The following is a 27,664-nucleotide window of genomic DNA, read 5'->3' on the forward strand; positions in this document are numbered from 1 at the left end:
TTAGTACAGCCATCTTAGCCACTGCTGTGAGAAAGATGCACCTGCTCCTTAAGCAGTGTTTCTGCAACAAGTAGTCCGGCATTTATGTTGCACGTAGCCTACCACATGGCACGAGTGCTGAAGCAGAGTATTCTTTTTCACCATATTATCTCTTCTAGTTAGCTTGGCCTGCACTGACAGCAGATGAGGTCAGCAGTCCAGTGAAAACACATCTCTGTTAGTACATAGTTTCTTTCACAAGTGGCATTTTCAATGTACGTTGAATCCAGAAATACATGCAGCCACCATAGGCACAATTCTGTCGTAGCAGCACTCAGTGCCCGTGTGCCCCCGGCAGAGCGCCCTGGTGTCACACACCACCCCAGCATCTTGTCGTGTGTGTTGTGTGTCCACCCCGCCCCCCCTTCCCCACCCCCAGCAGTTCCCATTTACCCCTCCAGGACAGGGGGCACTGCCAGGCTTCAGCTCTGCTGTGCTCTCCACACAGGTAGGGTAGCAAGGCTGCATTGTGGCAGTGGGATTTGGAAGGGGTCCTTGGCGCTCACGTGCGAGCCACCAGTTACTCAAAGGCATAATGGTTACCACTGAGATGTGGCTGCCTAATGGCTGGGCTGCAGGGCCTGAAGGTGCACCCCTTGGGTCCGCTGACCGGCTGGCAGCAGGGAGGGCTGCAGTTCATCCCGAATGCCATGCCATTGTCTTGCAGCCGCGCTGGAGAAGCTGGAGGAGCGGTTCAGCACACGGACGCTGTACTTTGTGGCATATTTGGCCTTCGGGCTGGGCACAGGGCTGGCCACGCTCTCCAGAAACATCTATGTGGTGCTGTCACTGTGTGCTACCTACGGCATCCTCTTCGCCACGCTCTGCACGCTGCCCTACTCCCTGCTCTGCGACTACTACCAGAGCCGTGAGGTGAGCCCCGGGCCAGGGAGGGGAGAGGGGCTCCTGCGGCGCCCCCTTACACTGTGTCCCCCGCAGTTTGTAGGCTCGCAGGCGGAGGGCACGCGGCGCGGGATGGGCGTTGACATCTCCCTGCTGAGCTGCCAGTACTTCCTGGCGCAGATCCTTGTGGCCCTGGCCATGGGGCCGCTGACGGCAGCTGTGGGCAGCGCCAGCGGTGCCATGTACTTCGCCAGCCTGGTGTCCTTCCTGGGCTGTCTCTTCTCCTCCCTCTGTGTCACCTACGAGTCGCCGGCCACCGAGGAGCTGCCACCCACTGAGGAGCAGCGCCCACTCTTGCCCCGTGCACGGAATGAATAAATGGGAGAAGCCGCCACAGCCTCCGCTGCCTCATTGCGTCGCCCTCGGCCTCCCCATCATGGCGTGGTGGGCTCATGCACCCCAGGGACGGCAGCAGTGGGCATGGCAAATGGTGAGAAGGTCTGCACTGGCTTCGCTGAGCTTTCCCCTGCCCGTGGGAGAGTGAGGGGTGAGTTGGCAGCACCCGCTTATCCTTCCCCTGAGGTGGCAAAGGCTCATCTGTGCCCCCAGGGCCACAGCAAGAGGAAGCGGTGATGTCAGTGTGGGGCCACTCCCGCAGCTGCCCCGCGGTGCCATCATTCCCAGGGGGACAAGTGGCATTGTCCGGCCTGAGGCAGGGGACCCAGAAGTCTGGTGCCCAGGCAGGGTGACCACAATCTTGGTTGGCAGCAAGCTGCAGGGCTGCACACGCTGCTGCGGGCACTGCCACTGTGGGAGCACTGGGGCCGTGGCGCTCCGCCAGCTTTGTGGGCAGAAGGTGCCATTTCACAGCCAGGCAGAGCAGCCTGGTCTTCCGTCTCCAAGGGCAGCAGTGACTCCCATGAGGCCTTGAGGAGCGGCGGGGCCAACCTGCGGGTCCCGGCCTCTGCCCCCGGTAGGCCTGGCTCTGGAGGGTGCTTTTCAAAACTCTGGAAGGGCTGAGAGCAACTAGTCTTGCTTGGCTGGCATAAGTACTTTGTCAAGTGCCACGGCCGGGCTCCTGGGTGCGCAGAGCTCCCACCAGCAGAACTGCTCCAAGAAGCCACTGTGGGGTGGAACCGCAGCGGCCTGGCTCCCAAACCCTGCTCTGTAGGTTCTGGCTGTGGTCCACAGTGATGGTTGCCAATACATGTGTATTTCCTTCCACATTAGGCTTTTAACTAAGACTACGAGAGCTTGTGATGACTTAGCAGGAGGATGGGCAGTTGTCCGTAACCCAGCTTTGGGGAGAAGGGTCTTCTTGGGTCAGCTTCTTTTGGGTAGAAGCTTACTCTCAAAGTTAAGTTGAGAATTTCAGAAAAATAATCCATGTTAAGTACATTGTCCTTGTTTTTCATAGTTGTACCTTGTGACATTTTAAAATCTGCATGGGGATCAGTGATTAAGTACTTGTCAGATAGAGCTGCATCTTCCATATCTCACTGAAACTAGTAAAAGGGCTTTGGGTTTCATTATCTGTGAGAATTCTTAATTATTCTGATTTTGGAAGGTGGTAAATGTGTGAGATCTTGTACAAGTTCCAGTTAAGCCCAGGAGTCTTTTAAGTCTTGAGAGCAAAGATGAAAACAGAAATAAAACTGTTTCTAGGATTTCTGTCAGCCTGCCTCCGTATTTGGGTAGGCAGCCAAGGTTTATGAAGGCTGATGGGCATTTCGGTGTTTACATGTGCTGTGCATGGCATCCCTGTAGAGGTTATTTTTGCTCACCTGGTCTTTAGGTCCAAAAGTAGGGTTTTCTCTGGGGACGTCACTCCTTTTGAATGAGTTGTACTTGACTGTTAACCTAACTTTATTCTGATGCTTGATCTATGATACCACGAAGAAATAACTTGTGTAATCTTTAGCTGTTGTGGCTTACTATAGCTGAAAGCATAATGCACAACTTGTAAGAACCTCTCATTTTTATCATCCATCCCTGAGTTTACTTTATCGTCTGTCCCCGAGTATTACTTTTTTTAATTTGAGAAGCAAGTTTCATGCTACTCAGTATCTATTTAAATGGAGGAACACTACTGAAGTTATGGAGTCAAGCATTCAGAGGTAAAGGACTGTCACATTGATGAGTCTATTCATCTTTCTTTTCTTTCTTTGGGCTTATGTAGTATCATATCTGCAGGAATACCTGTGACGTGCTATTTCCTTGATTATGGGACAGCTGTCTCCAAGAATGTTCAGGATGAAGATGGAACAAAATAGCATGAGAAACTGTACATTTGGCGCTTCTGATTTCTGACAATCTAAAGACTTGACTTTGGAGAATTTTTCTTTTCTTGTTGGCCCACTGTGTAACCTTAATTTCCTTCCTTTCCTTTTCAAACTTTTAAAGTAAAAAATGTGGGGGTTTTTTTGGTCCTACTAGCTAATGCGGTACTAGTTCTTAAAATGTTTTCTCCTCTTAAGTTTTGTAGCCAGCATTATTGCACTAAATGGATCATGAGCACTTTCCTTTTCTAAGTAGCTGGAGTTGCAGATCATTTTGTTGCAAGCGAGGATCTTCAAAAGACTCATAGAATTGATGAAATCAATGTATTTGATGGTAATGTTTGTTCCTGCTTCCATCTGTAAATAATTTTATGAAATACATTTATATAGTTATAAAACTATTGCTATGCCTGTATGCATTGCCTAATAGAATATATATTACATTTTCTATTTTATGGGATATGAACTTTATTTTGCACATGTATTTATGTAGTGTTTACACACATAGTACTTTTAAGTCAACATCGATGTATGTTAATTTGGGGCTTAGAGCAATATTGTGGTGTCTGGAAAAAAACCAGAGCCTGCCACCATCATGCAGAGTTGGAAGTCACACCAAATCCATAGAAATAACTTAAAAAAGAGGCATTGCTTACTTGCTTATTTTCTTCCTTTGTCATACATTCTGTGTTTTACAGAAATTACTGTATGTGGTTACTATTGAACTGTGAGCTGCAAAGTGATGTTTACCTTTTGGAATCAAAATGCTTCAAATATTCTGTCTAAATCTGCAAGCTGCTGTTTAGAAGTAAGATGCATGAGTTTAGGCAGGAAAGTGATTTTATGCCGTGCTGTAGTTTAATCTCTTCAGCAGTGCCTAAAGGTTAACTTTGATTAAGTCCTTATCATTAAAGGTTGCTTCATGGCAATTATTTGTGGATGTTCATAAATGTATTTATAACACATGTACAGAAGTAGGGAAAATGGGGAGAGGGACAGAGAAAGTACCTAATCGATTGTCTCATGTTTGTAATTAAGCTGGCTGTAACCATTTCAGCGTGTCTGCAGTTGACTCAACCTCTGCCGTGTCTCTCAAAAAAGACAACCTAACGATTTTGGAATTTCTGCTGTATCTTTGAATGAAGAAAATAAGTCTTTTCAAGACTCAAATAAAATAAAATCACATGACTATATATAAAAAAAGAAATGCTATATTGGGAACTATTTGAAAAAAGTTGTCTAGACAATTTATTTTCTACTAACAAGTAGTTAGTCATCTTGTACTCTATAGGAGATGCACTTAATTTTATTTAAAAAAGAATTTGTCTTCCGGTAAAAAGTGGCTTTCTTCATGTATGTTCTCCCTCCCTCAGACTAGAAGACGGCCTTAGCGAGAGACTTAGCTGCCATTACCATAACAACACCCAATGGATTGCATTAAGTACAATGAACATCTTGAGAATTCTATGACTACTGGAGCTGAAATGCCAAGGGAGATCTCCAGCATCCGTTTAATTTATCTAAATTGACATTTTCCATACCTCTGGTTGTTAAGACATCGTGATTCATTTAGCCTAGCTTTTCTGCTGGGAAGGTTTTTGTTGATGTTCACTAAGGAAATGGCTGCACCAACTTTCCATTGCTGTTCCTCTGCCCCACGCTGCTGCTGCTGTAGCAGGGTCAGTGGAAGGGAAGGTGCTAGTGAAAGTGGGCCTGCATTTAGGGTGGCAAATTTCAGGCTGCAACACCCAAGACAACAGCAAAAGCTGTAGGGCAGCAGTGCCGGGATAGACTAGAGGTCTTTTACTAGAATCCTTAGTTTTCTTGGTATTGCCATCCATGGTGTCTTAACAGGTTTGAAGGTTCTGGGAAGACAGTGTTCTACACTGTACAAGGAGTTCTTCCTGTTAAAAGCCTTGCCAGCATGCTTTCTCTTTCTCATATATCCTACGCAGAAATGGTAAATGCATGGAATAATGAGAATTTTTGGTGTATGCAGCTTGCTGCCTAATGTCCCCACCCACAGTGGTAGCCAAGGAGTTTTACTTTAGATCTGAAAGGCAACAGCATAGTCCAATACCCAAATAGCGCTAATAGTTAACAGTAAACAAAGGGGAGAGTGCTTCATCAGCTTGCCTGGTGTATGGAAAACAGAAGTATACCGGGAGCAGGAAGAAAGCGGTCAATGAGTAACGTTAATCAGATGAGTTCAAATGTGACTTATGCACGGAGTAGCAGTCTGCAGACTGAGGAGCAGTCTGCAATGGGGATGATGCAGTATTCACCACGTATATAAGCTGTATGTAAGCTTTTTTGTTTGTTTGTTTTGTTTTTGCTTTTTCTAGGATCCAGTGATAGCTTTCTCGAACACACGGTAACAAATTTTGTTGCAATAGCCAATGGAACGGCCAACAGAGGAAATCACAGCGTCAGAGCAGAAATGAAGATTTTGGTTTGTGTGAGTATAGTGCTAACCAAGCTTACAAGAGCTACTTAAACAATGAGGAATTTAACAGTATTGCTGTCAAATGTTATGAAGAATTGCTACGCTAGAGATGCGAGCTTCATCTGTAGCTTTCTTCAAGCCTAGCTTTTGCTGTGCATCAGCCTGATGATACTCCACTCTGCTTCTGGCTTATGCTCGCTCCTTGTATGCAGTTATTTTTTTCAGCCCACACAACTTTTGGGGGAAGAGGGGAAGGTGACAATATAGCTGAAGAAGTTTAATAGCTTCTTCCTGCCAAGAAAGGAAAATTCTTGCTCCTTTTGCCCTAGGCCTTGCTCTAGAGAGAGTATTTAGCACAGCGTCTACAGTAACACATACTCTTGAACCTAGATCCCTATATGTTACATTACTATTTACAGCCCCCTTAAGCAACAGGTCGTCATGGCTCCAAAGGAAAGTATCAACTAATCTCTTGAAAGGCGGGTTCAGCCCAAAGCATAAATGGCGTTCAGTGCTCATAGCTAACTGCTACTGGTTTTCTCTAGCAAACTCCAGGAGGCCTAAGCCATACCCTTTTTCCAGCACTGCACCTCTCGCCATTTGCAAGATAACAGAATTGCTCATTGTAATTTGTTCGTAGCCTTCACCCGCTGACAGCATCACAGCAGCTGAGAATTATGCTTCATAAGCTCGGTCTGCCAATTTTTTTCTTTTTTTTTTTAAAGCTTGAGCTGTCCTGTACTGGTGCACAGTACTCTGCATCTGCACAGAAAAATCCACTGCTTCTGTGGCAGGCCGAGTTTACTGTGGCCCAGAGGCTGTGCATTGTTGCACAAATTATTATTCTTCTGATGCACATGCAACAATTTAGGAACCCTGAAAAAGTCATTCGTTTGGTCCGCAAGAAAAAACAGGCCCACCACTTGCATGGACAACAAAGACGGAGTTAGGTGAGGAGAAACACACTGTTTTCCATAAGTCCCCTCCAATCAGTTGCATGTTGTTTCTCAGTGTAGCAGATGCCTTAGCAGGGGACTTAAGACAATAGGCAGGGCAAGAGGAAAGCTGAGGAGCCACCGCGGAAAGCATGACCTCAGCGCTGCTGGACTCTCCTCTCGGTACGTCCTTCATTTATCTGCTGTTATTACTTTGTCTTGCAACAGTAGTGTCTGATGCTAATAGTCACTCACCCTATTGCATTACAGAGCACCCCCATAGCACTTTAGGATTCAAAAGGACGTGAAAGCAACTTGCTTTATTGCCTTGTGTATGATTGTGGGATCCTTTATTTAATAACGAAGTAGTATTTTTTTTTAATAGGGAAAAAAAACCAGGCCTCCACGAAACTGGCTCAAAAGAAACCTTACAGACCTACCTTCTTGTGTTTGAAGCAGAAAGCTCCAGAAAGGGAGAGCTGTGTGGTACCTTCATATTACAATAGGAAGAACAGTGCAGATGCAAACCTTTACTTTTGAAGCAAGGAAATCTAGAGTAAGCTAGAGAGGACCTTCCTAGAAACCCTGTACCAGAGTACAGTCACCATTTTATATAAAAGGTGACTCCAAACATACCAAATATATGGCAGAAGGGGGAGGTATTAGAAAAACAATACCACCTTTCACAGCCTCATCCACTTCAAAGAATAGGTTTTTTTAATCATTTACTGTAATCTTTCATCCGTAAGCAGAAATAAACCCACCCATCCTCATTATTGTGATTTTGTTAAAAGCAAGCCAGCCCCTTTCTTAGAGTGTTTTGTCTATTCTTCCTCTATTGGGGCGGTTATGCTACAAGCCTTATTGGGATGCAAAACTGAAAACTTGTCTTTGCCTGACCTTTGTAGACTCATGTAAGAGTTGTGCCAAAGGAAACCCCAAAAAGCAAGAGGTGCATCTAAGGTAGGAGAGGGACTTCAGTGGGTTTCTTGCTTCTCAGGATAGAGTCAAATATGTGATGGAGTAGCAAGATTCGTATCTCACTTCATGCAAACCCCACTCCCTCTTTACCCGAGACTGAAATCTTTCCCTTCTGCTTGTAAATGAACGAATAAGCCCACAACCTCTCTGGAGAAACTAAACGGAAACGCAGCTGCAGTGCCATTTGCATTTGTCTGCGCCAGGCCTCTCCTGGACCGCTGGACTGTTGCATTGTAGTGAATCAGAGCCAGGAGTCAAAATGCTCAATGAGTGCAGCAGGCAAATGGAAGCTGGCAGTAGTCATGCCATTGCTGCAGAAAGCAATACGCCAGAGCTAGTAACATGTCTTTGGGAAAAGCCGTATGTGCCTCCTGGAATGGTTCCGTACCTACATTATAGTAGGAAAACCCCGTGTATATTTGCTGCACCAAATCTGGCTGCAATAGTAAATTTTTCAGAGCGGAGTGTGGAGAGAGCAGCACATGCACAGTGTAGAGTGTGCAAATGAGACTTTAATGTGGTCAGGTGCGGTGACGGGGCCGCGTCCATCCTCGGGCCGGCGCTGTCCCGGGCCGCTCGGCAGCCCCTCAACCGAGGCGTTTCTCAGGGCGCGTCGCCGGCCCCGGGCGAGCCGGCCGCAGGGGGCGCGGCGACCTCCCGCGCTCGCTGCCGCAGCCTCTCGGCGCCGGTCACCGTCATGGGGTGGAGCGGCAGGAACCCCGCCAGTCCTGCAAGGAGAGGCGGTAAGCCGCGGCGGGCCGTCCCGGGCCCCCACCCCGGCCCCCCGCTCCCGAACGCCCGCTCCGGGCCTACCCAGGAGCTTCTCAGCGGGCCGGGAGAGTTGCGCGCCGCAGCCCAGCCAGTGGCGCAGCCGTTCCAGGTTAAGCCCCGCCACCCTCTCGCCGTGGGCGTTGGGCAGCGGGTCGAGGCAGCCGAGCTGCTCCAGGTACTTCCCGTCGCGGGCGCGCCTGCTGTGCGCTGCCACGATGCGGTAGAAGGGCCGGTTGGTGCAGCCTCCGAGGGCGAAGCGGATCACGACGTGCCCGCCGCGGTAGCCCTTCAGGAGGCGGCTACCTGCGAGGAGAGCGCGAGGCGGTGAAGGGCCGGGCCGGGCCGGGCCAGACCCGGCGGGTCGCGCCCGCGGGCACTCACCGAGCTGCACCATGGCGGCGGCGGGGACCTCTTTGTGTCGCGGCGCGATGACGGAGGAGGGGCCGGAAGCGCAGCGGCCAGCGCACCCCCAGACGGACGGACGGACGCTATTCTTTCACCATCTGTCGGGCTCCCTGCCACCGTTTTTCATTTCCTCCCCATCTGTCTTGTAGCCTATTGCTATTCCTTAGTTCTTTGTCTCTGCCTGGTTCCCTGTCCTTGTTTATTAATTCCTCCGTCTCCGCCCTGTACTTCATCTCTTTTTTTGTATTTCTCTCCCTGCCCCTATTCTTTCGTCTCTCTCTGTCATGCTGCCTATCCCTGTTTTTTTCTGCATCTCCATCCTGCTCCCCATCCTTCTTTATCGGTCTCTGTCCTGCTCCCTCTCCTTCTTTCTGCTGCCTCTCTTCCTCTCTCCCTGTTGCTTCTTTTTCCGTCTCTATTGGGCTCCCTGTCCCCGTCTTTCACTGTCACATTCCCTTCCTCATCCTTTCTTGTTATATGCCCCCTGTCCAGCTGGCTGCCTTGTCTTCCCCTGTCCCTCAGTGTCCTGCACCCTGCTTCTCATTTTTGGCGGCCTCCACCTCTGCCCGGCAGCCCATCGCTCCAGGAGCCAGCCAAGCGACTGACTGTCCGTTCCCCGCCGAACCGACGAGCGTGGCTCCGGGAACAACTGCCGAGGTGTACAAGGGGGAGCGTCGGGGTCCCCAAGCCCCGGAGCGGACTCGCTCCTGGGACTTGTTACGTGTGTGACTGAATAAACACTTGCCGTCTCCTTTGCCCACGCGGCTGCGTTTGCACTTCCTTTGTATCGGGCGAGGGGCTGTGATGGAGCCCAGGGGAGGGGGTGACGCACTGTGGGGTTCGGGCGACGGCCCGCTGTTCCCGCTGGGCTCCGGCTGTCGGCTGGGGCTGGAGGAGCTCCAGGGGCGGGCAGTGAGGCCGGTGGCGACGGCCCCTCCCTGTAAAGGGGCGGCTGCCGGCGGAAGGGCTGGTGCTGCCCTGGGCCGGGTGGCCGTGGAGGGGCCGGTGTGAGCCAAGGGAGGAGCGGAGCGGTCGCCGAGCGAGTTGGCGGCGAGGCCGGCGAGGGGGCCGCGCCCTATCGGAGCCGGGCGGCGGCGGCTGCCTGGGGCTGCACTGGGGAGCGCGGGCCTGCGCTAGGGGCTGGGCGGGGCTTCCGGGTGCGTCGGCGGGGGGAGAACGGTGTCCCCGCAGAGTCAGGGAGCCGGGAGGGCTGCCTCCCGCGGCATGCCGGGAGCTGTAGTCCTGGGTCACGGGGCTTCCGGTCGGCCATGTTGGCTCACCGGAGCATGCCGGGAGGTGTAGTTTTCGCGGACGTGGCTGCCGGGTAGCCGCATGGCTCTCGGGCGCGTGCAGCGCGGCGTAGTCCTTGCTGCCGCCGCGACCCACCCGGCGCGGCACGAAGTGTGGTTTTGTTGCCGGTTTCGTGTGTTTTTCTGCGGGCTTCCCGCCGCGCCCGGTCCCCGACGAACCGTGCGGCCGCGCCTCGAGATCGCGTGGCCCTGCCCTCGCTGCTGCCGCCCGGCGACCGAAATGCGGTACTGCCGCTCCAGCGCCGCGAATGCGCTGTCGCCCGCGGCCGCCGCACTCGCACTGCCGCCCGGCGACCAGAATGCAGCACTGCAGCAAGAGCGCCGCGCATGCGCAGTTGAGCGTAACGTAACGCTCATAGGATGCTATGCCCGCGCAGTGCGCTCGACGGCGATCTCGCTGCTGCCGCCAGGCGATCAAACGTCGGTACTGCAGTACGGTCGCCGCGCGTGCGCGGTGGGGTGTTACACCGCGCTCGCTGCTGCCGCCTGGCGATCAAAACGTGGTACTGCAGCTCAAGAGCCGCGCAGGGCCGTGGCGCAGGACGCCGGGCTCGCTGCTGCAGCCGAGCGACAATAATGCGGTACTGCAGGTGGGGAATTGCGCTTGCGCTGTGGCGTATGACCGTCGCCCTCGCTACTGCCTCCTGATGAGCAACTTGCGGTACTGCAGGTGGAGCGCCGCGCATGCGCTGTGGAGTGTCACACCGCGCTCGCTACTGCCTCCCAATGACCAAAATTCGGCACTGCACCTCAGGTGCCGCGCATGCACAGTGGCGTTTTCCCGCGCTCGCTGCTGCCCCCAGGTGACCGTAACGGGGTACAGCAGACCGAGCGCCGCACATGCGCGATGGCGCGCGACGCCCAGCTCCCTGCTGCCGCCCCCTGGTGACCAAAATTGGTACTGCAGCTCGGGTACCGTGCATGAGCGGCGGGGCGCGTCGCCGCGCTCGCTGTTGCCGCCGGACGACCAAATGGCGGTATTGCGGTTAGGCGCTGCGCATGCTCGGGGGCGCCACCGTCTTCCACGTTGCCGTCCGCCGGTAATGGCGATGCGATGCTGCAGTGCCTGCGGGGCGGCGCCGCCGCGCTCGTTGCTGCCTCCCGGTAAGGAAACGCAGCTGCCGCTCCATGTGCGCGGTGTCGGCGGGCGCTTAGCGCGCAAAGCGCGGGACTGCGGCGCCGGTGCCGCCCCCGGGCACGCGCCGCCCGGCGGGTGCTCGGTGCTGCCGCCGCCTGGTGGTCAACGCGCGGTACTGCAGCCCGCCGTTCGTGCGCCGGCTCTGACTCCTCCGGCGCGCCGTCGGCGTCCCGCGCATGCGCGGTGTCCGTGCGCAGCATGGCGGCACGCTGGCCACCGGTGAGGTGAGCGAGCCCCTTCGGCGGGTGCGGGGGTGTCTCCTGCTCGCCGGCCGCCCGGGGGTGGCAGGACGGGAAGCTGCAAGCCGCCCGCTGCGGCAGGCTCCCGGTCCGCTGGAGGAGAGCCGGGTCAGGGCAGCCCTAGGGACTTACCCGAGAGCTGATAGAAGGGACGAGGGGAAGGAGGTGGACACCCCCCCAGGCGCAGGCGCCTCCCCAACTGGCCAGAGCTCCTCTTGAGCGTCCCCCGGCCCCGCTCGCCTTGTGCAGCTGCCCCCACCTCCAGCACCTCCCCTGAAGCCTGTCCCATATCCCCAGGCCACCCCCAAGCCCTGTTGTGAAGGCGGCAAGCTGGCCCTCGAACGTGCATGATTCTCCCTTAACGTGGGTGCCGTTAGCAGCAGTGCAGGGAAGGAGCGGTGTCTTCAGAAGCCCCTGCAGAAGCAGGGGGTCTGGCTAGGAGCGATCTACGGTAGTAATGGTTGCTGCTTCTTCCTTCCCTTTCCCAGAGGCCGTGCTGAGGATGTGGCTGGCTGTTCCTCCCCTGGGGATGCCGTTGACTGCACCCGCCTCAGGCTTGCATGGGTTGTCTCTGCTCGGCCTCGCTCTCCTTGTGGCATAGGGGTGAAAAGGGACAGACGGAGCGCTTACTGGCTGTGGACAGAAGCTGCTGCGGCTGAAGCTGGAGAGGCCAGAGAAAGGTAAAGAAGAAGAAATCAAAGGCCATCCAGCCGGCAGCTGCCTCCCGCTGCAGGCAAGAGAAAGCCTGCCTCTCTGGGTGAGGAAGGATCCTTCTTCATAGTCCGCAGCAGGTCAGACTGCCAATGTGTGCCGCAGGGTCTGTATGTGTCACCAGCAGCATGGTATGGCTGCGTAGTGCGCGAGCGAGGCTACATGTCTAGGAAGCCTTGTCTTGTAAGAGCTGTAAGAAATCCACGTATTCTCTTAGGTGGAGAACAGCTAAGTGACCGGAGTTACAGAAGAGGAGGGGAGGAGAGCAGGAGAAAGAAACATCTGAACTGGCAAATTCTCCCAGCAGCGCTGAGAGCGAGAGCTACAGTGAGTCCTGCGTCCTCAGGGCCCTGTCGCCCCTCTTCTGCATCCCGGTCCCTCCCTGCCCCTCCCCTGTCCCCCTCTCTTTCCCACACTGCTGTGATTTTTTTTTTTGCTTCCCTGTACCTCTCCTCTGTCCTCCTTCCTCTTCCTCTCTCCCTCTCTTTCTCCTGTTCTGTTGCTCCCTTTTCTTTTTCTCTCTGCGCTGTTGTCCTGCTCCCTCTCCCTCCTTTTTTTTCATTTCATCGTCTGTCTCTGTCCTGTAGCCCATTGCTGTTTTTTCCTTTTACGTCTCTTTGTCCTGCTCCCTGTCCTTGTCTCTCTTTCCGTTTGTTCTGCCTCCTGTCCTTTTTTCCTTTCTTGCTCCATCTCTCTGTCCTGCTCCCTATCCCCCCCCCCCCCCCCCCCCCCGTTTCTCTGTCCTTCTCCTTGCCTTTCCCCTTATTTCTCTGTCTTGTTCCCTCTTTGGTTTTTTGGTTCTCTGTCACTCTGTCCTGCTCCCTGTCACTGTTTTTTTCTCACTCACTCTCACTCACTTCTGACCTTTTCTTTCTGACCTTTCTTTCTCTCTCTGCTCCTCGTCTTCTCCCTTGTCTTATTTTTCTCTTTCTAGTTCTCTGCCCTGCTCCCCATCACTGTATTTTCTTTCTTTATTTCTCTGCCCTGCTCCCCATCCCTCTCTCTTTCTCCATACCTCTGTGCTGCTCCCTGTCCCTCGCTCCCTCCCTCCCTCTCTGTCATTATCCTTGCATCCCTTGTTGTCTCTCCATCTCTCTGTCCTGCTCCCCATCCCTAATTTTCCTTTTCCATTTCTCTGTCCTGCTTTTGGTCCCTGTTTTTCCTCTGGCTTCATCTCCCTGTCATTCTCCCTGTTGCTCTCGCTTCCTCTCGATCCCAGAGTCCTGCTCCCCATCCCTCTCTTTTTCTCTGTATCCCATTTTCTTGTTCCCTGTCCCTCACTTGTTTTCTGTATCCCTCTCTCCTTCCTCCTGTCCTTCCTTCCCCCGCCCCCCTGCCTCTGGCCTGCTGCTTGTCACTGGTTTTTCTTTCTCTTGCTCTCTGTCTGAGTTCTGCCGCTCTCTTTCTCTCTCTGTCCCTCTGTCCTTCCTCCAGCCTCTATTTCCCCCCCCCTCTCTCTCTCTGCCCCTAATGCTTCTTCCTCCATCTCTCGGTCCTGCTCCCTGCCCCTTTTTTCCTCTCGCTGTCCATCTGTCCTGCTTCCTCTCCCTGGTTATTCTGCCTTTATCCCTCTGTCCCACTGCCTGTCTCATTGTTTCTAGTTATATCCCCCCATCCAGCCAGCTGTCCCTTTTTTCCTTTCTCTCTTCCCTACTCTGGCCCTGCTTTTTCCTCCTCCGTCTCTGTCCAGCAGCCCATCATCGGTTTTCCTTCTCCACCTCTTTGTCTTAATCTGCATCTGTCCCTCCCTCCTCCCCCATTCCCACTCCCTCTGTCCCGTTCCTTGTCCTGCTCTTGGTCTCTCCGTGTCCCGTGCTCTATCCCCATCTTTCTCTCTCTCTCCTTCCTTCCGTTTCCCTCCTCCTTTTCACCTGCATCCCTTTGTCCTGTTGCTCATCAGTATTTTTTCGTCCCATTCCTCTGTCCTGCTCCCTGTCCCTTACTTCTCTGTCAGTCCCTCTGTCCTGTTGCCTATCATTATTTTTGCTGTCTGCATCGTCTCTTTCGGCTCTATCCTCCTGTCCTGCTCCCCAGCAGTACTTTTTCTTTCTCCAGCTCTCTGACCTGCTCCCCACCCCTCTCTTTTTCCCTGTCATTCTTTCCACTTCCCTGTACCTCTCTCTCTCTGCAACCTTGTGTCCTGCACTCCCTGTCCCTCCCTGTTTATATCCCACTGTCCTGGTCCCCATCCCTCTCTTTGCCTCTCTATCTCTGTGTCCCTGTCCCTGTTTTTTCTTTTTCCATCTCTCTGTCCTGCTGCTCATCTCTGTCCAGTTCCCTTTCTGGTTCTTTTTCCCCTCTTAGTTACTCTGCTTTTCTTCCTGTCCCTATTTTTTTTTTTCTCTCTTCATCCCTCTGTCCTGCTGTGTTCCCTCCTTCTCACTCCCTGTGTGTGTCCTGCTGTGTGTTACCTGTCCTTCTCCCTGTTGATTTTTTCCTCTTGCTCTAACCCTCTGTCCTGCTCCCGAGAAGTATTTTTTTAATTCTCTGTATTTCTGTTCTTCTGCCCATCGCGTTTTTCGTTCTCTGTCTCTCTCTCCTGCTCCCCAGCCTCCCCTTTCTCTCTCTGTCATTCTTTCCTCTTCCCTGTACCTCTGTTTTTCTGCATACTTGCATCCCACTCCCTCCCTCCCTCTCACATTGTCTTGCTCCCCATCCCTCTCTTTTTCTTTCTACCCTTCTGATGTGCGTCCACCCCCCCCCTTTTACGTGTCCTGGTCTTTCTCCCTACATCCTTCTGTCATTCTCCTTCTCTTGCTGCTCTTGCTCTTTTTCTCTCTCTCTTCCTCTGTCCTATTCACTGCCCATCGCTGTTTTTTTCCCTCCTCCATCCCTTTGTCCTGCTCCCTGCCCTTGTCGATCTTTCCCTTTGCTCTGCCTCTAGTCTGTCTTTGTTTTCTCCAGCTCTGTCCTTTTCCCTGTACCATTTTCTCTCTGCTCCTCAGTCCTTTTCCCTTGTCTTCTTTTTCTCTTTCTGCCATCCCTCTCTTTTTCTCTGTGACCCTCTGTGCTGTTCCCTTTCCTTTCTTTCTCCAATTATCTGTTGTCTTACCCGTCCCTCTTTCTCTGTCTCAAATGTTTCTTTCTCCATCTCTGCCCCGCTCCCTGTCCCTTTTCTCTTATTCTCTCTGTCCTCCATCCTCCCCCTAACTTTTTGTCCGTATATCTCCATACCGCTGCCCATCTTGCTATATCCCCCTGCCCGGCTCGCTGTCCCATGATTCCCCTCTGTCCTGCTCCCTGCCTTTTCTCTCATCCTGCAGCCCAGTGCTGGTTTTTCTTTCTCCATCTATTTATCCTGATCTGTCTTTTGTCCTCAATCCCTCTGGCTTGTTCCCTATCTTTTTCTCTCCCTCCCGCTTCTTTATTCCTATCATTCAGTTTCTCTCCCTATCTGCCTGTTTTGCTCCCTGCTCATCATTTTCTCTCTCTTTCCCTCTGTCCTACTCCTGTGCGTAGTGCGCAAGGCTACATGTCTAGGAAGCTTCGTCTTTGTAAGAGCTGTAAGACAGCCATGTATTCTCTTCGGTGGAGGACAGCCAAGCAACCGGAGTTTCAGAAGAGGAAGGGAAGAGCGCAGGAGAAAGAAGCGTCTGAACTGGCAAATTCTTCAATTCTTCTGGCAGCACTGAGAGCGAGAGCTGCGGTGAGTCCTGGGCCCTCAGGGCCCTGTCGCGCCCCCCCCCCCCCCCTTTTTTGGGGGGGGGGCACTTCTCTGTACCTCCTTTCTCCATCTCGCTCTGAGCGGCTCCCTGTCCCCACCTTTTAGGTCCTCCCTCTCTCTGCCCTGTAGCCTATGGCTATTTTTTCCTTCTCCGTCTCTCTCTGTCCAGCTCCCAGCCACTGTTTTTGCACTCCTCCCTCTTTGTCCTGTAGCCCGCCAGTATTTTTGCTGTCTCTGGCTCTCTGTGTCTGGCTGCTTGTCCCTGTTGTTCAAGGTCTTCCTTCTCGGGCCTGTAGCATGTCGTGAGTCTATTTCTTTCTCCATCTCTCTTTATCCTGCTCCTGCCCCTCATTTTGAATTCCTCCCTCTGTCCTGTCGCCCATCGCTATTTTGTCCTTTCTCCATGTCACTCTGTCTTGTTCCCTGTCCCTGTTTTCCTAAGTCTTCCCTGTGTGCCCCCTAGCCCGTTGCAATAGTCTTCTTTCCCCATCTCGGTTTGTTTGGCTCCCTGTCCCACTTTCTTCATTCTTCCCTCTTTGCCATGTTCCCCATAGTGTCTTTCCTTTCTTCCTCCCTCTCCATCCATCTCAGTGCCCCCATTTTTTAAGTCTTCCTCTCTGCCCTGTACCCCGCCACTACTTTTGCATTTCTCCATCTCTCTATCCACCTCCCTGTCCCGAGTTTTTCATTCCTCCCTCTGCCCCCTGTAGCCTGCCTGGACTTTCCCCTTAGTCTCTCTCTCTGTCCAGCTCCCTCTCTCCACGTTTTAATTCCACATTCTCTGTCTCATAGCCCCACGCTATTTGTTTGTCTTTCCCCATCTCTCTGTGTCTGGCTCCCTGCTGCTATTTTTTATTTCCTCCCTATCCATCTTATAGTCCATTGCTGGTTTTTTTTTTTTTTCCTTCTTTCTCCATGTCTCTCTGTCTAGCTCCCTGTCCCTGGTTTTCTAATTCCTCCCTCTCTGCCCTGTCTCCCGTGTGATCTTTTGCCTTTCTCCCTCTCTCTCTGGCCAGCTCTCTGTCCCTATTCATTAATTCCTCTCTCTCCGCCCTGTAGCTTGTTGCTTTTGTCCTTTCTCCATCTCACTGTCTCTGGCTCCCCCGTGACCCTATTTTAGAATCCCCCCCCCTCTTCTTTCTGTACACATTGCTATTGTTTTTGCTCTCTAGCTCTCTTTTTTCCAGCTCCCTGTCCCTGTTTCTTAATTCTTCCCTCTCTGTCCTGTAGCGTGTAGCCATGTGGTTTGTTTTGTGTGTTCCCCTCGCCCCACCCCTTCCCTCCCTCGTTGGCTGACCTGGCTCCCTGCCCTTATTCTTTTTTCCTCCCTCTCTGTCCTGCTGCCCATCCCCATTTTCTTCTGTATCTCCATCCTGCTCCCCATCCTTCTTTATCGGTCTCTGTCCTGCTCCTTCTCCCTCTTTCTGCTGCCTCTCTTCCTCTCTCCCTGTTGCTTCTTTCTCCATCTGTCGGGCTCCTAGTCCCCATCTTTCTCTCACTGTCCTGTTCCCTGCCTCATGTTTTCTCGCTACACCCCCGCTGTCCAGCTGGCTGCCACTTTTCTCTTCTAGTGTCCTGTGCCCTGCTCCTCATTTTTGGCGGCCTCTGCCTAGGAACCCATCTCACTCCAGGAGCTGACCGACCAACTGTCTGTTCCCCACCGGACCAACGAGCGTGGCTCCGGGAACGACTGCTGAGGTGTCCTAGGGGCAGGGGAAGTGTCGGAGGCTCCAAGCCCTGGAGCAGACCGCCGGGACCTGTTACGTGTGTGACTGAATAAACACTAACACTTGCCGTCTCCTTTGCCCACGCGGCTGCATTTGCACTTCCTTTGCACCGGGCGAGGGGCTGTGTTGGAGCCCAGGGGAGGGGGTGACGCACTGTGGGGTTCGGGCGATGGCCCCCTGTTCCTGTTGGGCTCCGGCTGTCGGCTGGGGCCGGAGGAGCCCCAGGGCCGGGCAGTGAGGCTGATGGCGACGGCCCCTCCCTGTAAAGGGGCTGTGTTGCCAGAGTAGCTGCAGATTGTGGGGCTGGTGGTGGGGCTGCTGTGCCCCGGGTGGCCGTGGAAGGGCCGGTGTGAGCCAAGGGAGGAGCGGAGCGGGCGGCGGGCGAGGAGGCCGGGGGAGGAAGGGGGGCCGCGCCGTGTGGGAGCGGGGCTGCGCTGGGGGCTGGGCGGGGCTTCCGGGTGCATCGGCCGGGGAGAACGGTGTCCCCGCAGGGTCAGAGCGCAGCGACGGCTGCCTCCTGCGGCTTGCCGGGAGCTGTAGTCCTGGGGCACGGACTTCCGGTCGGCCATGTTGGTTCCCCGGAGCGTGCCGGGAGGTGTAGTCTTCCGTCGCTCTGCTGCCGGGCGGCCGTGCTGTCTCTACCGGTGCGTGCCGGGAGGTGTAGTTTTCGCGGGTGTAGCTGCCGGGCAACCGCATGGCTCTCGGGCGAATGCGGAGCGGCGTAGTCCTTGCTACCGCCGCGGCCCCCGCGGCGCAGCACGAGGTGTAGTGTTGTTGCCGGTTTCGTGTGGTTTTCTGCGGGCTTCCCGCTGCGCCCGGTCCCCGACAAGCCGTGCGGCCGCGCCCCGAGAGCGCGTGGCCCTGCCCTCGCTGCTGCCGCCCGGCGACCGAAATGCGGTACTGCCGCTCCAGCAAGGCTCATGCGCAGTTGAGCGTTACGCCGCACTCGCTGCTGCTGCCCGGCGAGCAAAAGCCAGTACTGCACTAGGGTCGCAGCGCATGGGCGGAGGGGTGTTACACCGCGCTCACTGCTGCCGCCCGGTGATCAAACGTCGGTACTACAGGACGGGCACCGCTCATGCGCGGTGGTTACATCGCGCTCGCTGCTGCCGCCTGGTGACCAAAATGCAATACTGCAGCTCAAGCGCCGCGCATGCACTGTTGAGCGTTACGCCGTGCTCGCTGCTGCCGCCAGGCGATCAAAAGCCGGTACTGCAGCTCAAGTGCCGCGCATGCGCATTTGAGGGCTACACAGCGCTCGCTGCTGCCTCCCAGTGATCAAAAGCAGGTACTGCAGCTCAAGTACCGCGCATGCGCAGATTAGCGTCATGCCGCGCTCTCTGCTGCCGCCCGCTGATCAAATATCGGTACTGCAGCTGAAGTGCGGCGCATGCGCATTTTAACGTTACGCCACGCTCGCTGCTGCCGCCCGGCGAGCAAGAAGCGGTACTGCAGCTCAAGTGCCGCGCATGCGCAGATTAGCGTCATGCCACGCTCTCTGCTGCCGCCCGCTGATCAAATATCGGTACTGCAGCTGAAGTGCGGCGCATGCGCATTTTAACGTTACGCCGCACTCGCTGCTGCCGCCTGCTGATGAAAAATCGGTACTGCCGCTCCAGCGCGCGCATGCGCATTTTAGCGTTACGCCACGCTCGCTGCTGCCGCCTGGCGACTAAAAAGCGGTACTGCCGCTCAAGTGCCGCGCATGCGCCGTTGAGCGTTACACCACACTCTCAGCTGCCGCCCGGTGATCAAAAGCCGGTACTGCAGCTCAAGTGCGGCGCATGCGCTGATTAGCGTTATGCCGCGGTCTCTGCTGCCGCCCCGTGATCAAAAACTGGTACTGCAGCTGAAGTGCCGCGCATGCGCATTTGAGGGTTACACAGCGCTCGCTGCTGCCGCCTGCTGATGAAAAACCAGTACTGCCACTCCAGCGTGCGCATGCGCCGTTGAGCGTTGCGCCGCGCTCGCTGCTGCCGCCCGGCGAGCAAAAGCCGGTACTGCAGCTCAAGTGCCGCGCATGCGCAGATTAGCGTCATGCCGCGCTCTCTGCTGCCGCCCGCTGATCAAATATCGGTACTGCAGATGAAGTGCGGCGCATGCGCATTTTAACGTTACGCCGCGCTCGCTGCTGCCGCCTGGCGACTAAAAAGCGGTACTGCCGTCAAGTGCCGCGCATGCGCCGTTGAGCGTTACGCCACGCTCGCTGCTGCCACCCGGCGAGCAAAAGCCGGTACTGCAGCTGAAGTACGGCGCATGCGCATTTTAACGTTACGCCGTGCTCGCTGCTGCCGCCCGGCGAGCAAACCTCGCTACTGCAGAACGGACGCTGTGCATGCGCGGTGGGGTGTTACACCGCGCTCGCTGCTGCCCTCCAGTGAGCAAAAGCCGTTACTGCAGCGCAGGAGCTGTGCATGCGCATTTGAGCGTTATGCCGTGCTCTCTGCTGCTGCCAGGCGATAAAAATGCGGTGCTGCAGCTCAAGCGCTGCGCATGCGCAGTTGAGTGTTACACCGCGCTTGCTGTTGCCGAGCCACAGCCACAGCCTGCCCTCAACCCCTGTCTCCAGCAGCTCCTGCAGAAGGAGGGGTTCCTGCCTGACGAGAGCTACAGTCATCACTGTAACAGTTGCTTGTTCTTTCCCTCTCCCAGAGGCAGCACTGAGGACTCAGTTGTTGGTTCCTCTCTGGGGATGCTGTTGACTGCAGCTGGCTCAGGTTTGTGTGGGTTGCCCTTGGCCTCATTCTCCTAGTGGCATGGGTGGAAAGGGACTTGTTTTCCGTATCCCTCTCTCCTTCCTCCTGTCCTTCCTTCCCCCGCCCCCCTGCCTCTGGCCTGCTGCTTGTCACTGGTTTTTCTTTCTCTTGCTCTCTGTCTGAGTTCTGCCGCTCTCTTTCTCTCTCTGTCCCTCTGTCCTTCCTCCAGCCTCTATTTCCCCCCCCCTCTCTCTCTCTGCCCCTAATGCTTCTTCCTCCATCTCTCGGTCCTGCTCCCTGCCCCTTTTTTCCTCTCGCTGTCCATCTGTCCTGCTTCCTCTCCCTGGTTATTCTGCCTTTATCCCTCTGTCCCACTGCCTGTCTCATTGTTTCTAGTTATATCCCCCCATCCAGCCAGCTGTCCCTTTTTTCCTTTCTCTCTTCCCTACTCTGGCCCTGCTTTTTCCTCCTCCGTCTCTGTCCAGCAGCCCCTCAGCGGTTTTCCTTCTCCATCTCTTTGTCTTAATCTGCATCTGTCCCTCCCTCCTCCCCCATTCCCACTCCCTCTGTCCCGTTCCTTGTCCTGCTCTTGGTCTCTCCGTGTCCCGTGCTCTATCCCCATCTTTCTCTCTCTCTCCTTCCTTCCGTTTCCCTCCTCCTTTTCACCTGCATCCCTTTGTCCTGTTGCTCATCAGTATTTTTTCGTCCCATTCCTCTGTCCTGCTCCCTGTCCCTTACTTCTCTGTCAGTCCCTCTGTCCTGTTGCCTATCATTATTTTTGCTGTCTGCATCGTCTCTTTCGGCTCTATCCTCCTGTCCTGCTCCCCAGCAGTACTTTTTCTTTCTCCAGCTCTCTGACCTGCTCCCCACCCCTCTCTTTTTCCCTGTCATTCTTTCCACTTCCCTGTACCTCTCTCTCTCTGCAACCTTGTGTCCTGCACTCCCTGTCCCTCCCTGTTTATATCCCACTGTCCTGGTCCCCATCCCTCTCTTTGCCTCTCTATCTCTGTGTCCCTGTCCCTGTTTTTTCTTTTTCCATCTCTCTGTCCTGCTGCTCATCTCTGTCCAGTTCCCTTTCTGGTTCTTTTTCCCCTCTTAGTTACTCTGCTTTTCTTCCTGTCCCTATTTTTTTTTTTCTCTCTTCATCCCTCTGTCCTGCTGTGTTCCCTCCTTCTCACTCCCTGTGTGTGTCCTGCTGTGTGTTACCTGTCCTTCTCCCTGTTGATTTTTTCCTCTTGCTCTAACCCTCTGTCCTGCTCCCGAGAAGTATTTTTTTAATTCTCTGTATTTCTGTTCTTCTGCCCATCGCGTTTTTCGTTCTCTGTCTCTCTCTCCTGCTCCCCAGCCTCCCCTTTCTCTCTCTGTCATTCTTTCCTCTTCCCTGTACCTCTGTTTTTCTGCATACTTGCATCCCACTCCCTCCCTCCCTCTCACATTGTCTTGCTCCCCATCCCTCTCTTTTTCTTTCTACCCTTCTGATGTGCGTCCACCCCCCCCCTTTTACGTGTCCTGGTCTTTCTCCCTACATCCTTCTGTCATTCTCCTTCTCTTGCTGCTCTTGCTCTTTTTCTCTCTCTCTTCCTCTGTCCTATTCACTGCCCATCGCTGTTTTTTTCCCTCCTCCATCCCTTTGTCCTGCTCCCTGCCCTTGTCGATCTTTCCCTTTGCTCTGCCTCTAGTCTGTCTTTGTTTTCTCCAGCTCTGTCCTTTTCCCTGTACCATTTTCTCTCTGCTCCTCAGTCCTTTTCCCTTGTCTTCTTTTTCTCTTTCTGCCATCCCTCTCTTTTTCTCTGTGACCCTCTGTGCTGTTCCCTTTCCTTTCTTTCTCCAATTATCTGTTGTCTTACCCGTCCCTCTTTCTCTGTCTCAAATGTTTCTTTCTCCATCTCTGCCCCGCTCCCTGTCCCTTTTCTCTTATTCTCTCTGTCCTCCATCCTCCCCCTAACTTTTTGTCCGTATATCTCCATACCGCTGCCCATCTTGCTATATCCCCCTGCCCGGCTCGCTGTCCCATGATTCCCCTCTGTCCTGCTCCCTGCCTTTTCTCTCATCCTGCAGCCCAGTGCTGGTTTTTCTTTCTCCATCTATTTATCCTGATCTGTCTTTTGTCCTCAATCCCTCTGGCTTGTTCCCTATCTTTTTCTCTCCCTCCCGCTTCTTTATTCCTATCATTCAGTTTCTCTCCCTATCTGCCTGTTTTGCTCCCTGCTCATCATTTTCTCTCTCTTTCCCTCTGTCCTACTCCTGTGTGTAGTGCGCAAGGCTACATGTCTAGGAAGCTTCGTCTTTGTAAGAGCTGTAAGACAGCCATGTATTCTCTTCGGTGGAGGACAGCCAAGCAACCGGAGTTTCAGAAGAGGAAGGGAAGAGCGCAGGAGAAAGAAGCGTCTGAACTGGCAAATTCTTCAATTCTTCTGGCAGCACTGAGAGCGAGAGCTGCGGTGAGTCCTGGGCCCTCAGGGCCCTGTCGCGCCCCCCCCCCCCCCCTTTTTTGGGGGGGGGGCACTTCTCTGTACCTCCTTTCTCCATCTCGCTCTGAGCGGCTCCCTGTCCCCACCTTTTAGGTCCTCCCTCTCTCTGCCCTGTAGCCTATGGCTATTTTTTCCTTCTCCGTCTCTCTCTGTCCAGCTCCCAGCCACTGTTTTTGCACTCCTCCCTCTTTGTCCTGTAGCCCGCCAGTATTTTTGCTGTCTCTGGCTCTCTGTGTCTGGCTGCTTGTCCCTGTTGTTCAAGGTCTTCCTTCTCGGGCCTGTAGCATGTCGTGAGTCTATTTCTTTCTCCATCTCTCTTTATCCTGCTCCTGCCCCTCATTTTGAATTCCTCCCTCTGTCCTGTCGCCCATCGCTATTTTGTCCTTTCTCCATGTCACTCTGTCTTGTTCCCTGTCCCTGTTTTCCTAAGTCTTCCCTGTGTGCCCCCTAGCCCGTTGCAATAGTCTTCTTTCCCCATCTCGGTTTGTTTGGCTCCCTGTCCCACTTTCTTCATTCTTCCCTCTTTGCCATGTTCCCCATAGTGTCTTTCCTTTCTTCCTCCCTCTCCATCCATCTCAGTGCCCCCATTTTTTAAGTCTTCCTCTCTGCCCTGTACCCCGCCACTACTTTTGCATTTCTCCATCTCTCTATCCACCTCCCTGTCCCGAGTTTTTCATTCCTCCCTCTGCCCCCTGTAGCCTGCCTGGACTTTCCCCTTAGTCTCTCTCTCTGTCCAGCTCCCTCTCTCCACGTTTTAATTCCACATTCTCTGTCTCATAGCCCCACGCTATTTGTTTGTCTTTCCCCATCTCTCTGTGTCTGGCTCCCTGCTGCTATTTTTTATTTCCTCCCTATCCATCTTATAGTCCATTGCTGGTTTTTTTTTTTTTTCCTTCTTTCTCCATGTCTCTCTGTCTAGCTCCCTGTCCCTGGTTTTCTAATTCCTCCCTCTCTGCCCTGTCTCCCGTGTGATCTTTTGCCTTTCTCCCTCTCTCTCTGGCCAGCTCTCTGTCCCTATTCATTAATTCCTCTCTCTCCGCCCTGTAGCTTGTTGCTTTTGTCCTTTCTCCATCTCACTGTCTCTGGCTCCCCCGTGACCCTATTTTAGAATCCCCCCCACTCTTCTTTCTGTACACATTGCTATTGTTTTTGCTCTCTAGCTCTCTTTTTTCCAGCTCCCTGTCCCTGTTTCTTAATTCTTCCCTCTCTGTCCTGTAGCGTGTAGCCATGTGGTTTGTTTTGTGTGTTCCCCTCGCCCCACCCCTTCCCTCCCTCGTTGGCTGACCTGGCTCCCTGCCCTTATTCTTTTTTCCTCCCTCTCTGTCCTGCTGCCCATCCCCATTTTCTTCTGTATCTCCATCCTGCTCCCCATCCTTCTTTATCGGTCTCTGTCCTGCTCCTTCTCCCTCTTTCTGCTGCCTCTCTTCCTCTCTCCCTGTTGCTTCTTTCTCCATCTGTCGGGCTCCTAGTCCCCATCTTTCTCTCACTGTCCTGTTCCCTGCCTCATGTTTTCTCGCTACACCCCCGCTGTCCAGCTGGCTGCCACTTTTCTCTTCTAGTGTCCTGTGCCCTGCTCCTCATTTTTGGCGGCCTCTGCCTAGGAACCCATCTCACTCCAGGAGCTGACCGACCAACTGTCTGTTCCCCACCGGACCAACGAGCGTGGCTCCGGGAACGACTGCTGAGGTGTCCTAGGGGCAGGGGAAGTGTCGGAGGCTCCAAGCCCTGGAGCAGACCGCCGGGACCTGTTACGTGTGTGACTGAATAAACACTAACACTTGCCGTCTCCTTTGCCCACGCGGCTGCATTTGCACTTCCTTTGCACCGGGCGAGGGGCTGTGTTGGAGCCCAGGGGAGGGGGTGACGCACTGTGGGGTTCGGGCGATGGCCCCCTGTTCCTGTTGGGCTCCGGCTGTCGGCTGGGGCCGGAGGAGCCCCAGGGCCGGGCAGTGAGGCTGATGGCGACGGCCCCTCCCTGTAAAGGGGCTGTGTTGCCAGAGTAGCTGCAGATTGTGGGGCTGGTGGTGGGGCTGCTGTGCCCCGGGTGGCCGTGGAAGGGCCGGTGTGAGCCAAGGGAGGAGCGGAGCGGGCGGCGGGCGAGGAGGCCGGGGGAGGAAGGGGGGCCGCGCCGTGTGGGAGCGGGGCTGCGCTGGGGGCTGGGCGGGGCTTCCGGGTGCATCGGCCGGGGAGAACGGTGTCCCCGCAGGGTCAGAGCGCAGCGACGGCTGCCTCCTGCGGCTTGCCGGGAGCTGTAGTCCTGGGGCACGGACTTCCGGTCGGCCATGTTGGTTCCCCGGAGCGTGCCGGGAGGTGTAGTCTTCCGTCGCTCTGCTGCCGGGCGGCCGTGCTGTCTCTACCGGTGCGTGCCGGGAGGTGTAGTTTTCGCGGGTGTAGCTGCCGGGCAACCGCATGGCTCTCGGGCGAATGCGGAGCGGCGTAGTCCTTGCTACCGCCGCGGCCCCCGCGGCGCAGCACGAGGTGTAGTGTTGTTGCCGGTTTCGTGTGGTTTTCTGCGGGCTTCCCGCTGCGCCCGGTCCCCGACAAGCCGTGCGGCCGCGCCCCGAGAGCGCGTGGCCCTGCCCTCGCTGCTGCCGCCCGGCGACCGAAATGCGGTACTGCCGCTCCAGCAAGGCTCATGCGCAGTTGAGCGTTACGCCGCACTCGCTGCTGCTGCCCGGCGAGCAAAAGCCAGTACTGCACTAGGGTCGCAGCGCATGGGCGGAGGGGTGTTACACCGCGCTCACTGCTGCCGCCCGGTGATCAAACGTCGGTACTACAGGACGGGCACCGCTCATGCGCGGTGGTTACATCGCGCTCGCTGCTGCCGCCTGGTGACCAAAATGCAATACTGCAGCTCAAGCGCCGCGCATGCACTGTTGAGCGTTACGCCGTGCTCGCTGCTGCCGCCAGGCGATCAAAAGCCGGTACTGCAGCTCAAGTGCCGCGCATGCGCATTTGAGGGCTACACAGCGCTCGCTGCTGCCTCCCAGTGATCAAAAGCAGGTACTGCAGCTCAAGTACCGCGCATGCGCAGATTAGCGTCATGCCGCGCTCTCTGCTGCCGCCCGCTGATCAAATATCGGTACTGCAGCTGAAGTGCGGCGCATGCGCATTTTAACGTTACGCCACGCTCGCTGCTGCCGCCCGGCGAGCAAGAAGCGGTACTGCAGCTCAAGTGCCGCGCATGCGCAGATTAGCGTCATGCCACGCTCTCTGCTGCCGCCCGCTGATCAAATATCGGTACTGCAGCTGAAGTGCGGCGCATGCGCATTTTAACGTTACGCCGCACTCGCTGCTGCCGCCTGCTGATGAAAAATCGGTACTGCCGCTCCAGCGCGCGCATGCGCATTTTAGCGTTACGCCACGCTCGCTGCTGCCGCCTGGCGACTAAAAAGCGGTACTGCCGCTCAAGTGCCGCGCATGCGCCGTTGAGCGTTACACCACACTCTCAGCTGCCGCCCGGTGATCAAAAGCCGGTACTGCAGCTCAAGTGCGGCGCATGCGCTGATTAGCGTTATGCCGCGGTCTCTGCTGCCGCCCCGTGATCAAAAACTGGTACTGCAGCTGAAGTGCCGCGCATGCGCATTTGAGGGTTACACAGCGCTCGCTGCTGCCGCCTGCTGATGAAAAACCAGTACTGCCGCTCCAGCGTGCGCATGCGCCGTTGAGCGTTGCGCCGCGCTCGCTGCTGCCGCCCGGCGAGCAAAAGCCGGTACTGCAGCTCAAGTGCCGCGCATGCGCAGATTAGCGTCATGCCGCGCTCTCTGCTGCCGCCCGCTGATCAAATATCGGTACTGCAGATGAAGTGCGGCGCATGCGCATTTTAACGTTACGCCGCGCTCGCTGCTGCCGCCTGGCGACTAAAAAGCGGTACTGCCGTCAAGTGCCGCGCATGCGCCGTTGAGCGTTACGCCACGCTCGCTGCTGCCACCCGGCGAGCAAAAGCCGGTACTGCAGCTGAAGTACGGCGCATGCGCATTTTAACGTTACGCCGTGCTCGCTGCTGCCGCCCGGCGAGCAAACCTCGCTACTGCAGAACGGACGCTGTGCATGCGCGGTGGGGTGTTACACCGCGCTCGCTGCTGCCCTCCAGTGAGCAAAAGCCGTTACTGCAGCGCAGGAGCTGTGCATGCGCATTTGAGCGTTATGCCGTGCTCTCTGCTGCTGCCAGGCGATAAAAATGCGGTGCTGCAGCTCAAGCGCTGCGCATGCGCAGTTGAGTGTTACACCGCGCTTGCTGTTGCCGAGCCACAGCCACAGCCTGCCCTCAACCCCTGTCTCCAGCAGCTCCTGCAGAAGGAGGGGTTCCTGCCTGACGAGAGCTACAGTCATCACTGTAACAGTTGCTTGTTCTTTCCCTCTCCCAGAGGCAGCACTGAGGACTCAGTTGTTGGTTCCTCTCTGGGGATGCTGTTGACTGCAGCTGGCTCAGGTTTGTGTGGGTTGCCCTTGGCCTCATTCTCCTAGTGGCATGGGTGGAAAGGGACTTGTTTTCCGTATCCCTCTCTCCTTCCTCCTGTCCTTCCTTCCCCCGCCCCCCTGCCTCTGGCCTGCTGCTTGTCACTGGTTTTTCTTTCTCTTGCTCTCTGTCTGAGTTCTGCCGCTCTCTTTCTCTCTCTGTCCCTCTGTCCTTCCTCCAGCCTCTATTTCCCCCCCCCTCTCTCTCTCTGCCCCTAATGCTTCTTCCTCCATCTCTCGGTCCTGCTCCCTGCCCCTTTTTTCCTCTCGCTGTCCATCTGTCCTGCTTCCTCTCCCTGGTTATTCTGCCTTTATCCCTCTGTCCCACTGCCTGTCTCATTGTTTCTAGTTATATCCCCCCATCCAGCCAGCTGTCCCTTTTTTCCTTTCTCTCTTCCCTACTCTGGCCCTGCTTTTTCCTCCTCCGTCTCTGTCCAGCAGCCCCTCAGCGGTTTTCCTTCTCCATCTCTTTGTCTTAATCTGCATCTGTCCCTCCCTCCTCCCCCATTCCCACTCCCTCTGTCCCGTTCCTTGTCCTGCTCTTGGTCTCT

General features: G+C 55.0%; 2 protein-coding genes and 1 long non-coding RNA gene across 23 annotated transcripts in view; 2 read left to right on the forward strand and 1 right to left on the reverse strand.

The window, feature by feature from the left end:
- The window catches only part of SLC45A1 (solute carrier family 45 member 1), a 74,060-nt gene extending 69,711 nt beyond the window's left edge, over nt 1-4,349 (forward strand). For 15 of the 20 annotated variants that reach the window (XM_076356036.1, XM_076356049.1, XM_076356037.1 and 12 more), the window contains 2 exons: nt 707-912; nt 979-4,349. In XM_076356036.1, coding sequence (XP_076212151.1) covers nt 707-912; nt 979-1,260 — 488 coding nt within the window. In that variant the 3' untranslated portion in view covers nt 1,261-4,349. The remainder of the gene's footprint in view (nt 1-706; nt 913-978) is intronic. The other 5 variants (XR_012996818.1, XR_012996819.1, XR_012996820.1 and 2 more) reach the window with 5 other exon arrangements.
- Nucleotides 4,350-8,015: 3,666 nt separating this feature from the next.
- Nucleotides 8,016-8,904, reverse strand: MRPS16 (mitochondrial ribosomal protein S16). The gene is made up of 3 exons (XM_076356053.1): nt 8,676-8,904; nt 8,337-8,597; nt 8,016-8,251 (listed from the first exon to the last, which is right to left on the reverse strand). Exons 1-3 carry the CDS (start codon nt 8,686-8,688, stop codon nt 8,127-8,129), a joined length of 399 nt encoding a protein of 132 aa, XP_076212168.1. The 5' UTR covers nt 8,689-8,904; the 3' UTR covers nt 8,016-8,126.
- Nucleotides 8,905-11,327: 2,423 nt separating this feature from the next.
- Nucleotides 11,328-24,448, forward strand: LOC143169041 (uncharacterized). 2 transcript variants are annotated; one of them, XR_012996839.1, is made up of 6 exons: nt 11,328-11,371; nt 11,875-12,177; nt 12,315-12,424; nt 15,557-15,743; nt 22,439-22,625; nt 24,215-24,448. It is a non-coding gene; the product is annotated as an uncharacterized LOC143169041 (long non-coding RNA). The 2 variants fall into 2 exon arrangements; XR_012996840.1 differs by lacking the exons at nt 22,439-22,625; nt 24,215-24,448 and adding an exon at nt 17,333-17,566.
- Nucleotides 24,449-27,664: the final 3,216 nt, after the last annotated feature.

This window comes from Aptenodytes patagonicus, chromosome 19 (assembly GCF_965638725.1).
Source record: "Aptenodytes patagonicus chromosome 19, bAptPat1.pri.cur, whole genome shotgun sequence".
Classification (NCBI taxonomy): Eukaryota; Metazoa; Chordata; class Aves; order Sphenisciformes; family Spheniscidae; genus Aptenodytes; species Aptenodytes patagonicus.